Source organism: Gymnogyps californianus, chromosome 11 (genome assembly GCF_018139145.2).
Source record: "Gymnogyps californianus isolate 813 chromosome 11, ASM1813914v2, whole genome shotgun sequence".
NCBI lineage: Eukaryota > Metazoa > Chordata > Aves > Accipitriformes > Cathartidae > Gymnogyps > Gymnogyps californianus.
In genome coordinates, this window is record NC_059481.1 from 4,307,413 (window position 1) to 4,324,242 (window position 16,830).

General features: G+C 39.4%; 1 protein-coding gene across 5 annotated transcripts in view; it reads left to right on the forward strand.

Annotated features, from left to right (window-relative positions):
- Window positions 1-16,830, forward strand: part of ACSBG1 (acyl-CoA synthetase bubblegum family member 1) — a 42,634-nt gene that overhangs the window by 14,658 nt on the left and 11,146 nt on the right. For 2 of the 5 annotated variants that reach the window (XM_050902977.1, XM_050902975.1), the window contains exons 1-9: window positions 3,642-3,833; window positions 4,496-4,584; window positions 5,379-5,499; window positions 7,404-7,484; window positions 10,883-11,032; window positions 13,499-13,675; window positions 14,190-14,371; window positions 15,451-15,684; window positions 16,261-16,478. In XM_050902977.1, coding sequence (XP_050758934.1) covers window positions 3,702-3,833; window positions 4,496-4,584; window positions 5,379-5,499; window positions 7,404-7,484; window positions 10,883-11,032; window positions 13,499-13,675; window positions 14,190-14,371; window positions 15,451-15,684; window positions 16,261-16,478 — 1,384 coding nt within the window. In that variant the 5' untranslated portion in view covers window positions 3,642-3,701. Of the gene's footprint in view, window positions 1-3,615; window positions 3,834-4,495; window positions 4,585-5,378; window positions 5,500-7,403; window positions 7,485-10,882; window positions 11,033-13,498; window positions 13,676-14,189; window positions 14,372-15,450; window positions 15,685-16,260; window positions 16,479-16,830 lie in introns of those variants that run through there. The other 3 variants (XM_050902974.1, XM_050902976.1, XM_050902978.1) reach the window with 3 other exon arrangements.

A 16,830-nucleotide genomic window follows, 5' to 3' on the forward strand; every position in this document is an offset into this window, starting at 1 on the left:
CTTCAGCAGCAAAGACAGTGAATCATGGAAAATTTAGCCTGATGATGGAATTTGGCCTTGGAGGAGAATGACATGGGGAAAAAAAACACTTGAAGAGGCTCAAAGAGTGACAGTCAAAACTACGTATCTGAATAAAATCTCTGCCATTTTTTGTTTTATCTGACAAAACAGTCGTCTTCAGGAGCAAATCTTTTCTCACCATCTCTGACCTTCAGTGAATTTATATGAAGGACATGAGCCAAGGTCACATATTAGTGAATGAAAAAGCATTTTGGGTACAAAGTATAATGCAGGTAGCAGGAGTTACTGGAAGAAAGAGGAAAGAAACAAATATTCCTCTTTGCTTGCACAGAGGGAACTTTCAGTGGCATTAAGTACTTTGAGCTGGAATGCTGTTTTATTTTTTCTTATGCTCTCTGTAAACCTAAGGGTGTATAATATACCAATGCTAATAGTGTATTTAAAGGATCTTTAGTCTGATTTCCACTTTGATTTCAGGTGATACTGAGTTCATTTGCAGCCTGGACGTTACTGTTTAACTTTCAGATGCTAGCGAGGCAGAGCACCTGTTTAGCTTTTCCCAAAGTTTATAATCGATTTGTTCAGTATTTAGCCAGGCATTCCTTCCCAGGCTCTTTCTGAGAAGAACGAGCCCTCTGCTCAAAATCCCTCTGTAAACTGACAGCAGAGTATGTTGTTCATGTTCTGCTCTTTTAACAAATTCTATGGGACAGAATAGTTAGATCTTTAGGATTATTTGGCTTATTATCTAGATTTAGGAACTGGTTTCAGATTTAAGTTCTACCTGCAAATACATGCAAGAACAGACACTGAATGGATGTTCAAGTTTATATTCCTTTGCGGTATATATTGTGTATTAAGGTGACTCAGTGAGTCTCTGTGAAACTGATTCTGTTCTTAGTTTTTGTGATGAATCAAAGATGCCTTTTTGACACCAGAAAAAACTGCATAAGGAAAAGCAAAAGGAGACCCAGTTTTAAAGTACACTTTTGGTTTCTGTGTATAGATATTGCAATGATTTGATTGATTTTCAGTCTTCTCTGTGGAAACTATTGTTATCTACTGTACATCTGCAGTGAAAAGGTAGTAATTATGCAACTTTTGTAATATTATTGTAGGAACGTTGCTAATATCTTCAGTTCCCTTGAAGAGAGATACTCTTTGTTGAAGAGCGTTTTTTATAATACATGGACTAGAATGTTGTATTTTAGCTCTGTATGGTACAATTCTGTTTTCAACAGAGCAGTCACCCACCTGTGCCCAACCACACCTGCAATCCCTGCCGCCTTTTGGTTTAAAAGCCAGAACAGCATCTAGAGTTTTTTGTCTGGGCTTTGGTGTCTCACTGCAGAAAATAAGCATTTGGAATAACACTAGCTTCTGTCTCTGACAGGTTTTACCTCTCATACGTTTCACACCAGGATTGGGGTTAAGTGCAGAAACACTTGCTTTTACTCAGAAAATATTTGTTGGGTTGCCACTGTTTACACTTTGATAAAGTCTGTCTGTCTATTACCTAGAACCCTTCATAGCTAGTTGTTTTCTAAACTGTCTGGATTTATGATGCCCTTCCTCCACTGACCTAAGCAAAGCTCCACACCTATGTTTTGAAAATCATTATATGCAATTTACACATGAGAAAATGAAGGCACATGGAGATTAAGCAGCTTTATTTGTATTTATTGCTGTCATTATTACTTTCTGTTTGTGAAGAGAACAAATGCAAGACTGTGAGTCAGGAACATGAATGGAACATCATGTGAGTCAGGAACATTAATCCTGGATTGAAACTCATCACAGCTTTGACTGCTCAGTTCGCTTTCTGCGCCAGGGTTTTTATCTCCTTACCTGGGAGGGGTAGAAAGGTGAATTCTCCCCCCCCCCCCCCCCATGCTCTGCACATGCTAGCATATAGCACAGGGCAGTGAAGTCTTCAGAAATAGTTTCGTAGAATACTGGCAGCAAACTAGACCGGTTTTGGTATTTTTCAGTTTAGTAGTTGTACTTTACCAGCTGATTATGAATGAGCTTTTCTACACAGCTAAGTAATGAAACTCTTCTTGCTGCAAGAGAAAGTTGGTTTTGGGTTTTATTTGGTTGTTGTTGTTTTTCTAATGTACGTTTGTGAGCTTACAATAGCTTGCTGTGCCCCTGGTTATCTGTGCAGATTGCAAGCCTGACTTGAGGGAGGCTGCAAGTTTGTTCTAAAGCACTCATGTGGATCCAGCTGTGGTTAATGTGTTCATATATTGCCAGAAATGCTCAGAGAGGTAGTTTCTAGGCCCTCTGTGAAGCAACTAGAGGAACAGCATTTGAGAGGGATGTGAAGCATGTTGTACTTCTGAACACTCCAGAACTGCTTTTTTCAGCCACTGAGGTACCAGGAAACAGTATAGATACTAGCTGAGCTTTCTTTACAGTTTTTGCTTTCCCTAAGCGTAGTAAAAGACAATTGTGCTTATTAACTTGTATCAGAAACTTCAAATAGTTGTATTTTCTGTTACTCTTAATTCTGACAAACCTAAGCTCTTTGGTCTGAAATTTTCGACCAGCTCTCTGTAGAATATTTTTGTGTGTGTGTTTATTGTAAAAAAAAAAAAAGTCTTCATTTATGAAAGTAAATCTAAGGAAAAAAAAAGTTCTTAAAATGTTGTTGTACTGTTTTGTTCAGAAGTATGGGAACTGTTTGATAGGGGAGTTGTGAGTAGTTTTTTGTCTTCCTTGTGAGAATTCACCTAAATTTTGCCACCTTACTAACCCCTAGTTCTCTAAGGAGTGTATTTATACTCAGCCTACTTGCTGGGTTTGCAAGAGTCATGTAGAATCTTTGAGACAGTAATTTCTTGTGAATGCCAGGGACTGCCTTGGCACCAGTGGTGAGAGCCAAGTAACATTAGTTGGTGCTCCTTGTCTGTGTCCTGTCAATGAAGGGGAGGAAAAATACAGGGGGGAAAAAAGGTGGGTGGTAGAAAGACAGGGTGAGGAAGACAAGAGCAGAAGAAGGTGAAAGATGACGTGGAAATAGGGCAAGACAGGAGTGGGTGGAGTGGATATACATACTAGAACACAGGGCAGATGACCACGGGGAAAAAAACTGTGGGAAGTAGTGGGGAACAGGGACAGGATGAAGGAGAATAGCTGGAGAGGAAGGAGGGAGGAAAGACCTATGAAAAGCAAAAGGAGCTTGGATGCTGAACAGGCACAGAGGTTTCAGATCTTTCAGATCTCTGTAGCCTTCTGATTCACCAGCTACTCCATTAGCTCAAGGGATAGTGGGTTGTGCAGGGCTGAGCATGGGCAAACAGATTCTTCTGGAATTGGTGGTGTGCCTGTAACACACAGATGATCAGCATAATTCTGTATGGTGGCACTTTTATTCAAGACGCAGAACAAAGTGTAAGAAATAAAGATTTCTCTTTCTATGTGGCATATTTGCTAGTTATAAAATTGGATAGTCCTTCTCTCAAAAGGTGTTAAGTGCCAGAGTTGTGCTTAGTCCTGCAGTCTTTTTTTCAGTCCTCTTGTCTTTAGGTACATAGTCACATGGTATTTTTCAACGATAGAATATCTTGATGATAATGCTTTACTTTTCAGAGTTCCTGTGGACTTCCTTTGCTGATGGCAGAGTCAGACTGAGAATAGATAACTCATGTCCGCAGACTCCCGTAACAGTTCATCAGATGTTCAAGGAGAGCCTAGAAAAATATGGATCCCTTAATGCTTTGGCCAGCAAAAAGAATGGAAAGTGGGAGAAGATAACTTTTTCGGAGTATTATTGCCTGTCCAGGAAAGCGGCCAAGAGCTTCTTGAAGGTAGGTATAGGAAACAAAACCAATTCCCTTTTCTCCCTTTGTCTCCTTAAAAAAAAAAACAAACCAAAACCAAACCAACCATCAAACAAAACCAACCCAAAACCACAATATCAATATAAGAGGCTTTTCCCGTTACTTGAAGATCAGCAGTCATATTCTTTATTGAAATAATAATGATGAAAATTGGTTTTGGTCAAAGAGATAACACTGCTGTTAAGCGAACTTGACTGCAAGTGAAGAGGTGCTGTGTTACACTCTCACTGGGGCATGGGTACAAAGCTCAGCATAAGGCCTTAAGATTAAAAAAAGAAAAATAGGTGAAAGCAGCACGGTCATGAATTTGGCAAGATAAAGACAAATTTTAAAACATTGTAAAAATAGGGTAAGATTAGTACTCATTATGCTCTTGTTCACATTGAAAAATTCTGTTTTTCGGGCCTTTCTGAACAGCAGAGCTCAAGTGGAAAGTTTAGGTCATGTTAATTGCTGATAAATACTGGGTTTGCTATGGATATCAGCACAGAGATGTGCATGGGCATGTCTTGTCAATACCGAAATAATAAATGAAACTTTCCATGGTTTATATTTGTGTGTATGTTTCATGCTATATGTTTCTCTCCAGTGTGCCTATGTTATATGACCTTATGCTTATTATTTTTAAGCTTGGTCTTGAACGATTCCACAGCGTAGCAATCCTTGGATTTAATGCTCCAGAATGGTTCATCTCAGCTGTTGGAGCTGTTTTTGCTGGGTAAGATTTTTTTGGTTTGATTTTGTGGGGGATTTGGGGATTTGTTTTCCTAGGTCTGGAAATGTAGCAAATCAGTATTTGTTGTCACATCTTGGAAGTTGTGCTGCAGTTGATTAGCATGTTCAGCGACCTACTGGAGTCTCATAGCTTTCAGTATATCCGAAATAGTCCAGACACTCATAAATTGATCCTGTTTGCTGTGGGCTTAACTGCGACAGTCACACAGAAGCTATTGTACAGTATCTTATCACTGGAAGATGTGGGAAACACATGAGACTCCCAGTTTTGTATTAATGATATTTGTCTACAGCAAGATATGTTCAACTAATGAAGTGACAGATAAATACTAACTAGCCTGATTCCTTCTGTCCTGATACCTGTTTATACAATTTGGATTTTACCTCTTAAGCTGTTTCTGTGCCAGTGAAATTCAAAATGGTATCAGTGTGCAGCTTGAACAGAAAGAGGACATAAGTGTTTTTTTTATCACTTCCTGAGCTAACTCTCATGTATCCTCACGGGGGTTAAAATGCTGAATCCTAGCCTATGGCATCTTCTACTGAATAGAGTTCAGAGATTAGTTTTTGCAATGTGTATATATCAGAGATATTAATGTATATCTGAATACTTGAAACAAACATGACAGCTGTGCTGCTGTTTATTTCCACATCTTCATACTCTTTCAGCTTTCATCTGATCTTTGATTATTATTCTCTTTTTTGATATTAAGTGCATGTGTATGTGTGTGTATGTATATAAATATATGTTCCTATATATATAAATTCTTGATACAGAGGAATTGTCACAGGAATATATACAACCAATTCTCCAGAGGCCTGCCACTACATCGCTCATGACAGCAAAACCAATATCATGGTTGTGGAAAACCAGAAACAATTGGACAAGATAATACAGGTACAACGTGGCTGAATGGTTACTTAAAAGCCATAATTTTGCCATTTCTCGATGTTGTATTGGTCCCAAATACCATATTCACTAACTGTATCGTGAAACCTTTCATGGGAGTGTTCTTACTCGGAAATCTGGTATCTGGTGTTTGAGCTCTTTGGTAGGTTGCAGCTTTGTTCTCTATAGTGTCTGTGGCTCACATCTAAGCAGTTCACATTCTCTCCAGCAGAGAGCTCACTGGCTGGTTCACTGCAAACTTACCTGGAAAAAAACCCCACATTTTGATCCCATGTTTATAATGTCACCACCTGATTCTGCTTGGAAAAGCACAGACCACTTGAATGGAAGAGATTAGGATGATGCAAGTTTGTAAAGGCCTGCCATTTAAATATTAAGGATGTTAGTGTTCAGAATTTCCTCTTTCCAAAATGTCATCTTTTCCTGCTTGTAATATTAACCATTAAGGCTGTTGAGTTTACTGCTCTTTGATAGCATGATGGTTAACGTGAGATGGACTTTAGTGAGAAAGGAGGAGGCTCTTTAAGTGAACAGTCACAATTTTGACAAAACTCTTTGGCAGCTTTGAGTGGGTTTCTGCACAGGTGCCAGATTGAAAGACCAACTTGATGGAAAGACCCCTGTTGCATGACTTGGGGGAGGAGCACAGGGCAGCTCTCTGGGAAGGGCTTGTCTGTCAGTAAGATGTTGAGGGAGGCCCGTGGCTGGAGATGAGTCATCAAACTTGCAGCAAATTGCACTGTTTGCTGAAGCAGGGAGGCCCTCCATGGTGGAGTTTTCTGCCAAAAACACGTACCTGCCAGAGAGAAAATATCTGTGGATTTTTTTCAAATGTATTTCATATAAGTTATGCATTAATTACTTTGTATTTTGTAGTTTTGTTTTATATGTGATTTGGAGGAAGAGGGATTTTTATAAGTATTCTGGAAAAACATACAATCAGACAAGCCTTCTTGCAGTGTCATTGACTAAATACCAGGCTATGCTGTCATGAACATGGAGAGAAGACTATAAATTAAAGAACTCGAGGGATTTGATTCATACACATTTCTATCTAGAAAAAGAAAAAACCAGCTCTGGCCAGCACTGCTTTATCCAGCTGAGGGTTTTTTGAAAAATTTTTTTTTCCTGGAAGAACCCAAGACTGAAATAATAACATTTCAATTGTTATCCTTCTAATAATATGTGCCTATGGTACCATCAAGCCACTGCTTTTGTATTAGTGCAGATTGATCAAGTCAGTTAAAAATGTGATTAATTGAAAGGCATCTATGAGGTACTGGGTCCCACAAAGTTCAGTGAAATGAATGCTCTCTGCAGGCCATGCAAAGCAGAGAAAGAGCTACTGAAAGCAGCAGCCATTGCTGTCTGCCTGTAAGCCTGCAGCCTTATATTTTTATTTATCCTTAAAATGTGCATATGGCTTCCTTTTCTTTTTTTCTTTAAGAAGGTAGAACGTTTTTTTAGCAGTTTGACAACAGTTTTTGCTGAGGGACTTCCTCTATCTGTGTTGGTAACCACAGCAGCTAGGGTCAGCTTCTAGCTTGACCTAGACTGCTCCTTGATGTGTCCTTTGGTGCATTATGAGAAAGGATGCTGAGGAGCCATTTCTGGTGTATTTTTTTTTTTTAAATATTTTGACTGAAAACAGATTTTTTTAGAGCAGACTGTGTAGCATCTCCTTTTTTCCCTCCTCCTTTCTCCCCTTCCCCTCCGCTCCCTCCTTGTTGACCTAGTTGGTTGTGAGTTTAGGGGGAGGACATTTGAGGGTGGAGGGAAACACGAAGTTTCTTGTGACTGTCAAGCCATTACAGTTTTGGCAGTATTTAGTGGAAAAAACCCACACAAGGTATGAATAATAAATAATAAATTTGTTTTTAAAAATCTAACAGATCTGGAATCGCTTGCCACACTTGAAAGCTGTTGTGCTATATAAGGACTCCATTCCAGAGAGACATCCAAATTTGTATACGGTATGTGAATGCTAGAACAGAGTTATAATTCATGGGGTATTATTTATTTGATGAATTTCTACTATGTTTAATCTGTGGAATGTCTACCATTTAGAACGCATTGCTGTGTTCCAGCAAATACATTCAAAAGCTTCATCAACTTTTTCTGTTTAATTTACCTGTAACTTCATGTTTGATACTTGACATTTAAAATTAGAGCTACCTTGCTTAACTGTCTGTCTTGTGTCTTCCTGGCTTTTTACTTGACTGGATTAACAAACCACCTATAGGCTTCAGATGGGAATATGTACTCTCAAACCGTTAAAAATAAAAGTTGTCAGCTGGTGCTAGTGAAAACTGAATTGTGGTTAGTGACACTGGATCCAAGAACATGAAGATGCTTGTACTTTCACAGATGATAGTTGCATTTTGTTTGCACCAAATACTTCTGGTGATAGGCAACAAGTGAAGAGAAATAGCTACGGACTACACAGAGGAGCACATTTGCTTAGTATATGTAGAATCTTCATATCACATGGTAAAAATAAAGCAGAAAAAAGGACAAAGCCAGGATCAGAAGCTTCTGAGTGGTAGAAGTCCAGCCTTTAATTTAAGAAATATGAGGATTTTTGTAAACATGTTATTCCAATATATTTTGAAAATATAATTGAAAACAGTTAAGTAGTAAGAATACAAAAATCAGCATTTTAAGTGAACTGCAGATTATCAGATTTTAGGCTGAAAAACTGCAACTAGGGAAAAAAGATATTCATAAAGAGTGAACAGTGTAGAAATATTTTAAAATATTTGCAATTTTGATAATCTGAGGGGTTACTAGGTACACAAGAAAAAAGTCTTTTGCACTTGTTTTAATCATATCTTCTTTTACTATGTTGAATAGCACAGAACTGTTAATAATAAACAGGTACTGTTACAATACTGTATGTACTGGCATAGAGTATGCCTTGCATCTCAGTACAATAAAAAAATTAATAAAAAGATGATCTTACTATTTCTGTTTCATAGCTAAAAGAATAAGTGCTAGCAGTTAATTATAGAACAACATTCAATTGCTGAAACCTAAATGCCTGAGAATTGATATATTTGAAAACACCTCTTCAGGTGTCATGTTGGACACATTTTCTCAATGGAGAAGGGTAGCTGTGAGAGTGTCTGACAGCTGACATAGTTTATGTCATCTAAAGGAAAAATCAGAGATCAAATCACCAAAGGCAGAAATGATTGTTTATTAGGTTTGATGTAAAGCAAACCACCCAAACCACATGGCATTTGATAAAAGGGATTTGTGTTGCAAGTTGACAGCTAACATGTAATGCGCAATTGCTGTAGTAAGGGTAGAGCCCTAGTTCACTGGTCAGTGCATGTTTCCAGAAGGCAAATGCAAAGTCAGTAGTGTAACTGTTTGTTTGTACCTTTCACACTCTGTGGAATGGGAACACTGTCTGTTGCAGGTACTGTTCAGTAAACAAAGCCTAGGCAACAGATTCACAGTGATTAACGCATTCTAGTTTGAGAAGACAGTAAGGTCAGGAAAACAGGAACAACTGCTAAGTCACAGACACAATTACATCCTTGATACCTCCACACTTTCCAGGAGCTAGTGAAATTGATGCAGCCACCTTCTGTGGGAAGGGATAGAATGTGACAAATCCTCTACGTACTACAGAGCTGTGCATTGTACTGCCTCTCTGTCCTGGTTTCAGCTGGGATAGAGTTAATTTTCTTCTTAGTAGCTGGTACAGTGCTGTGTTTTGGATTTAGTGTGAGGATACTGTTGATAACATGCTGATGTCTTAGTTGTTGCTAAGTAGTGCTTATCCTAAGTCAAGGATTTTTCAGTTTTGCATGCTCTGCCAGCAAGGAGGTGTGCAAGAAGCTGGGAGGGAGCAGAGCCGGGGCAGCTGACCCGAAGGGGTATTCCATACCATAGAACATCATGCCCAGTATATAAATGGGGGAGTTGGCTGGGAGGCACAGATCGCTGCTCGGGCATCGGTCAGCGGGTGGTGAGCAATTGCATTGTGCATCACTTGTCTTTTCTTGGGTGTTATTTCTTTTTGTTCTGTTGTGTTCCTTTTCATTGCAATTATTATTACTATATTATTATTCTTAGTTAGTAGTGTATTATATTTTACCTTAGTTATTAAACTGTTCTTATCTCAACCCACGAGTTTTACTTTTTTTTCCTCCTCCCCACCCCACTGGGAGGGCGGAGGGGGAAGTGGCTGCGTGGTGCTTAGTTGCTGGCTGGGGTTAAACCACGACACTCTCTTTTCAGAGATGTGGTTTGTTGGAAGAAAATATAAAACTGATGAAGAATCCTTAGGACAGCCTTGCCACCCAAGAAAAGGAAGTCTGGGTGCCACAGAGGCTAACTATTGTACCCTTAGTAGCACACTGGCAATGGCAGAGGTCTGAAGGAAACAATGAACCCCTCAAGCACAGACTCTCCTTTTTTACCTCTGCTGTCCTTTGCATCATCCCCTTTACTGTTATGTGGTCCTAGATATATCTCCAAGAAGTCATTGAAGAATGGAGGTGCTGCATCTTGCGTTTGAGTAACACAGTTCTGTAGCACAGTAGGAATCATCTGATTCCATTGGGGAACTGACAGTTTGGTTATTGACTTTCTAAAAAATTTTGTTATGCTAGTTTTCAATTAGCATTGAAATCAATGGTACACTTAGCAGCATATCGGGTGCATGCAATAGAAGTATTTGGGAGCAACCAATATAATATAGAGGATCAGGTTCAGCATTCTTCTGGGCCAATTTGTGCGGCACAAAAGTCCAGCATCATAAAAGGTTTAGCTCATTCTAGATTGAGCCAAATTTGAATGGAAGTTGTGACCAGCATCATAGGCTCTGTTGCTATAAAATAGCAGATAATTTGGGTAAACATTCACACATCTAGATAATGATGCTTTTGCAGAGAAGCTTTCGTCCAATTGCTTTATATTTATATTTGTATTTATATAGAGGACAAGGAATTATAGATGGAATGTCACAAGTGTACTCTTACTTAAAAATGGTACATCCAGATTCCTTTAAATAAGACTCAAAATCATTCTAACAGTGTGAGATAGTAACAGAATTTTAGCCTCTGTGACTTGTCCATAGAATCCATCTTGGAGGAGGAGTAGTATTGCCATTCCCTTCTTAGACACTGAAAGGACTCTTGGCAGCACAATTTTAGATAGTCTATTTGCAATTTGCACATAAATTTCTAAGCTAGTCTTATATTTCTTACGTAGGCAAGACCTGGGGAAACTTGCCTTGGGAACACGTTCAGAGCAAGGCACTGAAGTTTTCTGCCTTTCTTGAGACTGATAAGGTACTGCATCTTTCCCACTTGTAAGAAGCTATTTGATATCATGTATTTTCTGTTACATGTTCTAGATGGAAGAGTTTCTGGAGTTGGGAGATGACATATCTGATACTACTTTGGATGATATTATTAACTCCCAAAAGCCGAATCAATGCTGTGTGCTAATATACACATCCGGAACAACTGGGAAGCCAAAAGGAGCCATGCTGAGTCATGACAATGTATGTACTTTAGGTTCTTCCTTTAGCATAAAAATAGCAAAGTATGAGGATATTTATTGCTGTGTTTTGAAATAACTGGTACATACTAGAGCCTTGAAATCCTTTTGCTTTTGTAACATGGATAGTGTACTACAAAGCAATATTCAAAATGCAGACAGCTGTTTCTGGTAAAGTATAACCAAGGTAAAGAATGAAACTCCATTCAAACTAGTGCTTCACAAGGTTGAACAATTTGTTATGAATTTTTTATTCACTGGTTTTCTTGTGAGATATAACGCATATATTCATAAATATAATTCACAGATTGTCATAAAGTTTCCCAGGTGATGTCACAGGTCATCTTAAAACAAACAAATCATATACATCAGCCAGCCACTATCAAAACAGCCTGTTAGACTGCTTTTGCAAATGTTATTAAAATCGGGGGTGGATGTGGTTTTTTTACTTTGGCATTATTGTATTCCTAGACTTGGGTTTCTACATCTATCACTGGAGGATAATACAACTCTAGTGCATAGTGCTGGTACTTACAATAGCCCTACCAGCATTGTTGCAAACAGAAAATTTTCCAGTCATAGAGAAAAGCAAAGTTGTTTGCAAAAAGGACTTTCCACAGAGGTCTGCTAGCAAAGATCTGAAGTGTAGTTGTTTCGGGTTGGGGTTTTCTGGGGTGGGTTTGTTTTGGGTTTTTTTGGGTTTTTTTTAAGGTGGCTAAGCAGGAGTAGAAAGTGGTGGGGAGCCTTTCTGAACACAGGCCATCTGTGAAAGGGCTGGTCTAAGTTGTGGCCTCTCCTCTTAAAATCAAGCAGAAACTATTGCAGACATGCACACTGTGAGGAGCAATTTACCCAAATGTAGGGAATTAGTACAGTAGTATCTGGAAGCAGAACATAGTGGACTTGGTAGACAAAAAGACTGATCTGATGTTGCAAATCCTATGCTCTTCCATGTCAAAGGAGTCTGGTGTCATTTCCATGTTAGCTGCCAAACTATTCCTGGCTGCTGATCACAAACGGGCTATTTTTATGTTGATGAACAGTGGAAAACATGCCTTGCCTGTAGCTGTGCCACTGCCTTCTTTAGTCAAAAGATGTTTGCCACTGTCCATGTGCAAAACCAATGCCGAGTCAGTCATATATGCACCCACACAGATCTGCTGTGAGTGTGCCTGCATGCTGCAAGGCTTGGAGGATAAGGAGGATAAGCAATCAATATAGCTACATGTCAAAGACATCCCGTTCTGCCTACTGTGTAAGTCTCCCATAGCCACTTGTCCAATGCTACCATCTAAACTTGGAGAGGTGGGGCCTGACAGCTTGCTACTCCTTAAAAACCTCTCTTGAGAATCTGTATTTCCTTAGACCATGCATACCTTCTAATTTATTACAAAGAAAAGGAGCTGGCAGGAACATAATGTGATAACAGGTATTGCATGTGATTTGTATCTCTTCCCTGCCATCTTGAATAATCTCATTTCTGTGTCATGTCCTGCCCTACCCATTTTAGGTTACAGACTCCTCTGAGAAAGAGATGTTTCTTTTTGGGGGGTTTGGGAGGGGGGGTTGTTTGGTTGGGTTTTTTTGGTTTTGTTTTTTTTTGCTGTGCACATACATCTTTTCCTTCCCCCCTCATACCATCACATATATTTGTGGGTCTTCCCATGTGCTATATTCAGATAATGAAGATACGCATATTTAGCATCCTTGAACTGTATCTTCTGAGATGAAGTGGGAATTAGGAAGAAGGGGGGGGAACATCATCCAGTTTCACTAAGAAGTCAAGCAGCACATCTTCAAAAATATTCACGTATGCAGTGCCCCTCATGGGCGGGGTGGGTGGAGGGTGTATGTGTGAGTGTCACTTGTGAACCACTGTGGTGAACATCCCAGAGGCTTCCAGAGGAGCAGAATACAGCTGCTATCTTCCTCATTAGTGCTTAGCCAGGTGATAATCAATACAAGACAATGAACTTGTTGCTGATACTAAACTGTCCCTTGAGCTCACTGATCGCTGAGTATTTATTGTTCTTTTTTGGGTAAACATATAGACATAGCACTGGTGAAAAGTGACGGCTTGATAGAAGGTATGCACAGTAGCAGAGTTGCAAAAGAAGGGGCAGATGGATTTACTCCTTGTCCATCCAGCCCATGGCTGCCCTGCTCAGTGTGTCACTAGGGTGTGGGGAGCTGGTAGCGTTCATAGCCCAGTCAGGCAGCAGAAAGACTGCATTTACTTATGTTATCTGCAAGTCTGTGTTGCTGCTAAGTTTATCTTGCTTTTGACCGAGTTTCCCCCAGGGAATTGACAGTCTCATGTGTTGTCAAAGATTGCAATGTCTTCAGCAATTTCTGTGAGCACAGATTCTTCATATTTACATCAGCATAGCATGAGGATCCTTAGTTTGTGTTGAAAGGAAAAAAAAAAAAACCCACCATACCTAATGTGTTTTATTATTTATTTAAACAGATAACTTGGACATCAGCACATTGCAGCAGAGCAGGAGATATGCAACCTGCAGAGGTCCAACAGGAGTCTATAGTCAGTTATCTCCCGCTCAGCCACATAGCTGCACAGATATATGACCTGTGGACTGGAATCAAATGGGGAGAGCAAGTTTACTTTGCTGAGCCAGATGCTCTGAAGGTATCTGTCTTGTATTGCATCTAATTAAGCTTGCACTTCTTCCTCTTAGAAAACATCCCAAGGAGAGAATATGATCTTTGAAGAGGTGCAGAGGATGAAAATTGAGAGTCCATTATTGTAAGAACTATGGAAAAATAAAATCCTTTAGACTTGTGATCCAGTGCTCTAGACTCCAATTAAAATATATAATCAGATCCATAAGGTTCTTTTAAGGCAGAAGAGTATGCATCTAAAGCAAAAGAAGTATAAGCAATTTTTGGAGGAAGGGCAGGCAGAAGGAACTAAACCACCTGTGTGTTTTCCTTCTTGTATACGTACCTCCCCCGATGTGTCAGAGCTGGCAGATGTTAGTGCATATGTCTGACTGAAGTAGGTTCAGCAGTTCTTCTTTGTCCTACACATCTAGTGATGTTCTACATGTTATTATTGCAAGATGCAGACTGCATCACCAAACCTCTATATTACTGCTGTGGACCTTTTGCAACGGTTTGAAATGATTTAATGATTTTAACAGGGCAGTTTGATCAACACACTAAAAGAAGTGCAGCCAACATCTCACATGGGAGTTCCCCGAGTATGGGAGAAAATCATGGAGAAATTAAAGGATGCTTCTGCTCAGTCAGGATTTATGAAGAAGAAAATGCTGTCATGGGCCATGTCACTTAGCTTAGAGAGAAATCTAAACTACTCAAGCAGGTATGTATTATAATGAGTGAGATTTCTGTCAACCTGAAAGTAGCTGTCTGCTTGTAATAAACTATGAAGCATCAGTGAGACTCTAAGTGTAAATGGGTAAAATTTGGCCTGGCAACAGAGCAAATATGATGCAAGAGGGAGGGTGTAGTTGTCAGTTACCGTAGGCTGATCTTAAACACAGGTGATTGTTAAAACTGTCCCTCCATCCTCCCTGAGAACATACTCCCACTAACACGCCCCCCAACTCTGTGTCTTCTGTGAATTGAACAGGTTAGTTTTCAGCTGGGAGAGTTCCCTGATGCAGTGCACCATGTGACTGTGCAAGTGCTAGTTACTGGTGTGAGGAAAGGACATGAATTTGGAGGAGATGTATGAGAGGGGGGAAATCTTGGGGGACAGCCCAGACAGACTGGCTCATGACAGTTTGGCGTATGCGCCATGTGAGTAAGAACATCTCATCTCCACAGAGAAACTCAGGGACACCCCCTGAGAATTCTCTGACCTCTAAGTACATTATCTCTGTTCTGAATAGCATTGGTGTTTTTCTCCATAAGATTGCCCAGATAAAGAATGTTGTATAAATTCAAATATTTACTTAATTCACAATTCTTTCCTGTTCCAAAGTTCTTTAAAGCGTGACACAATGAAGTGTGAAATTGCTTACAGAAAATGGTATTGCAAAAGATTGTGCAATGATACTGCTTTGCTTGTCTGATCACTCAGCTTCTCGGATAGGTCCTGCAAACTTCAGATTTTAGTGGTATAGGTTCTCAGAGACATGTTTAACTGATAAAGAATCAGGAATACAAGAGCTTTGTTTTATACAATACGTTTTTGTAGATTCTTTATGTATTTGCAGTATTCAGACACCTTGAGTTGCAGTTCACTAGCAATGAAAGACACTGAATAAATGAAAAAAGGTCAAATATGTGACCTCTTCTTACTGATATAACTTCTGTCAACACCCAAAACCAAATGGCAAATATATCTCTAAACAAAATTTGTGTCTGATTTTGTTTTGGAAGTTTCATAGGTTGCTCTGACTTACTGTCTCCTTCTCTTGTGTGTTTTGTACTCAGCAGTGATTTAAAGCAGTTCTGGACAAGGTTAGCAGACTACTTAGTGCTTGCAAAAATACGCAATGCACTGGGTTTTTCTTCCTGTCAGAAGCACTTTTCTGGTGCTGCTCCTCTCAATACAGAAACACTGAATTTCTTCTTGGGTCTGAACATCACCCTGTATGAGGCCTATGGGATGAGTGAGACCACAGGCCCACATTGCCTATCTGGGCCTTACATTTACAGGCAGCACAGGTAATTTTACTCTTTTTTTAAATTTTTTTTTATTATTATTATTAATATAGTATGTTTCATTATATCTATGAGACGAGTATTTACTAAGTTCAGCAAAGATCTTATTGCTTATTTTATTTTCTCTTAATGCATTGCCACTCTGTTGTGGCTTTGGGACACAAAATAACTTCCAGGTCAGAAGCTGAACACATTACCTCCGTAGCATGCCATGCCAAGAGCACTGAAAGTGATCTACAGTGTTATATGCAGAACACAGTTACTAAATCTGACGTATATCGTAGTCCTGGTGCAGGGTAGGATAACTTTCAAATGCAAGAGTGTTTTTACACCTGAAGATACAGAGGAAAAAAAACCAGGAGGCACAGGGCAAGATAGACAGCTGAAAAGTGCTTAGATACTCTGATATATCTGCCCTCATGAATTAATATTCCATAGCTTTCAAACAGTTACAGCAGGGTGTTATTTACAGTCACTACTATTTTGTTAGGTTTGGGGATTTGGCGTGTTAGACATCTTACCAGTATTATGTTTAATATTTCTATGCTCCTTGTGGTTTCTTCTGCTCTTCTCCAATAGCTGTGGTAAACCAGTACCTGGCTGCAGAGTGAAATTGGTGGACGAAGATACAGAAGGCAATGGAGAAATCTGTTTCTGGGGAAGGACTGTTTTCATGGGTTATTTAAATATGGAAGACAAAACAAAAGAAGCCTTTGATGAGGATGGGTGGCTGCATTCTGGAGATTTAGGAAAACTAGACAAGGATGGCTTTCTCTATGTCACTGGAAGAATTAAAGGTAATAAGCAAAACACTGCTCCATGTTTATGGTAAGTGTTCAGCACTGTTCAGTCACATGTCAGATGTGGCCCATCTAATTAAGTGTCTGTCTTCTAATGCTAGCAGCATTGACCTAATAGGAAGGTAAAATAAACTTTGCTATGAGGAAACCAAGGTGTGCCCTGTTCAGGAAAAGTTCCCCTCTAGTCTGTAATAGGTGGAGATGATTCAGTTCCTACAGTGAGGCTTTTTATCTCCCAGAACTTTATTCAGTATTAATTACAATTAGTCATATAAAATAATAATGCAGGCTTAATCTGTCATCTTTGATTCTAATGATACATGAAGCTATCCAGTCTCCCTTTGAAATC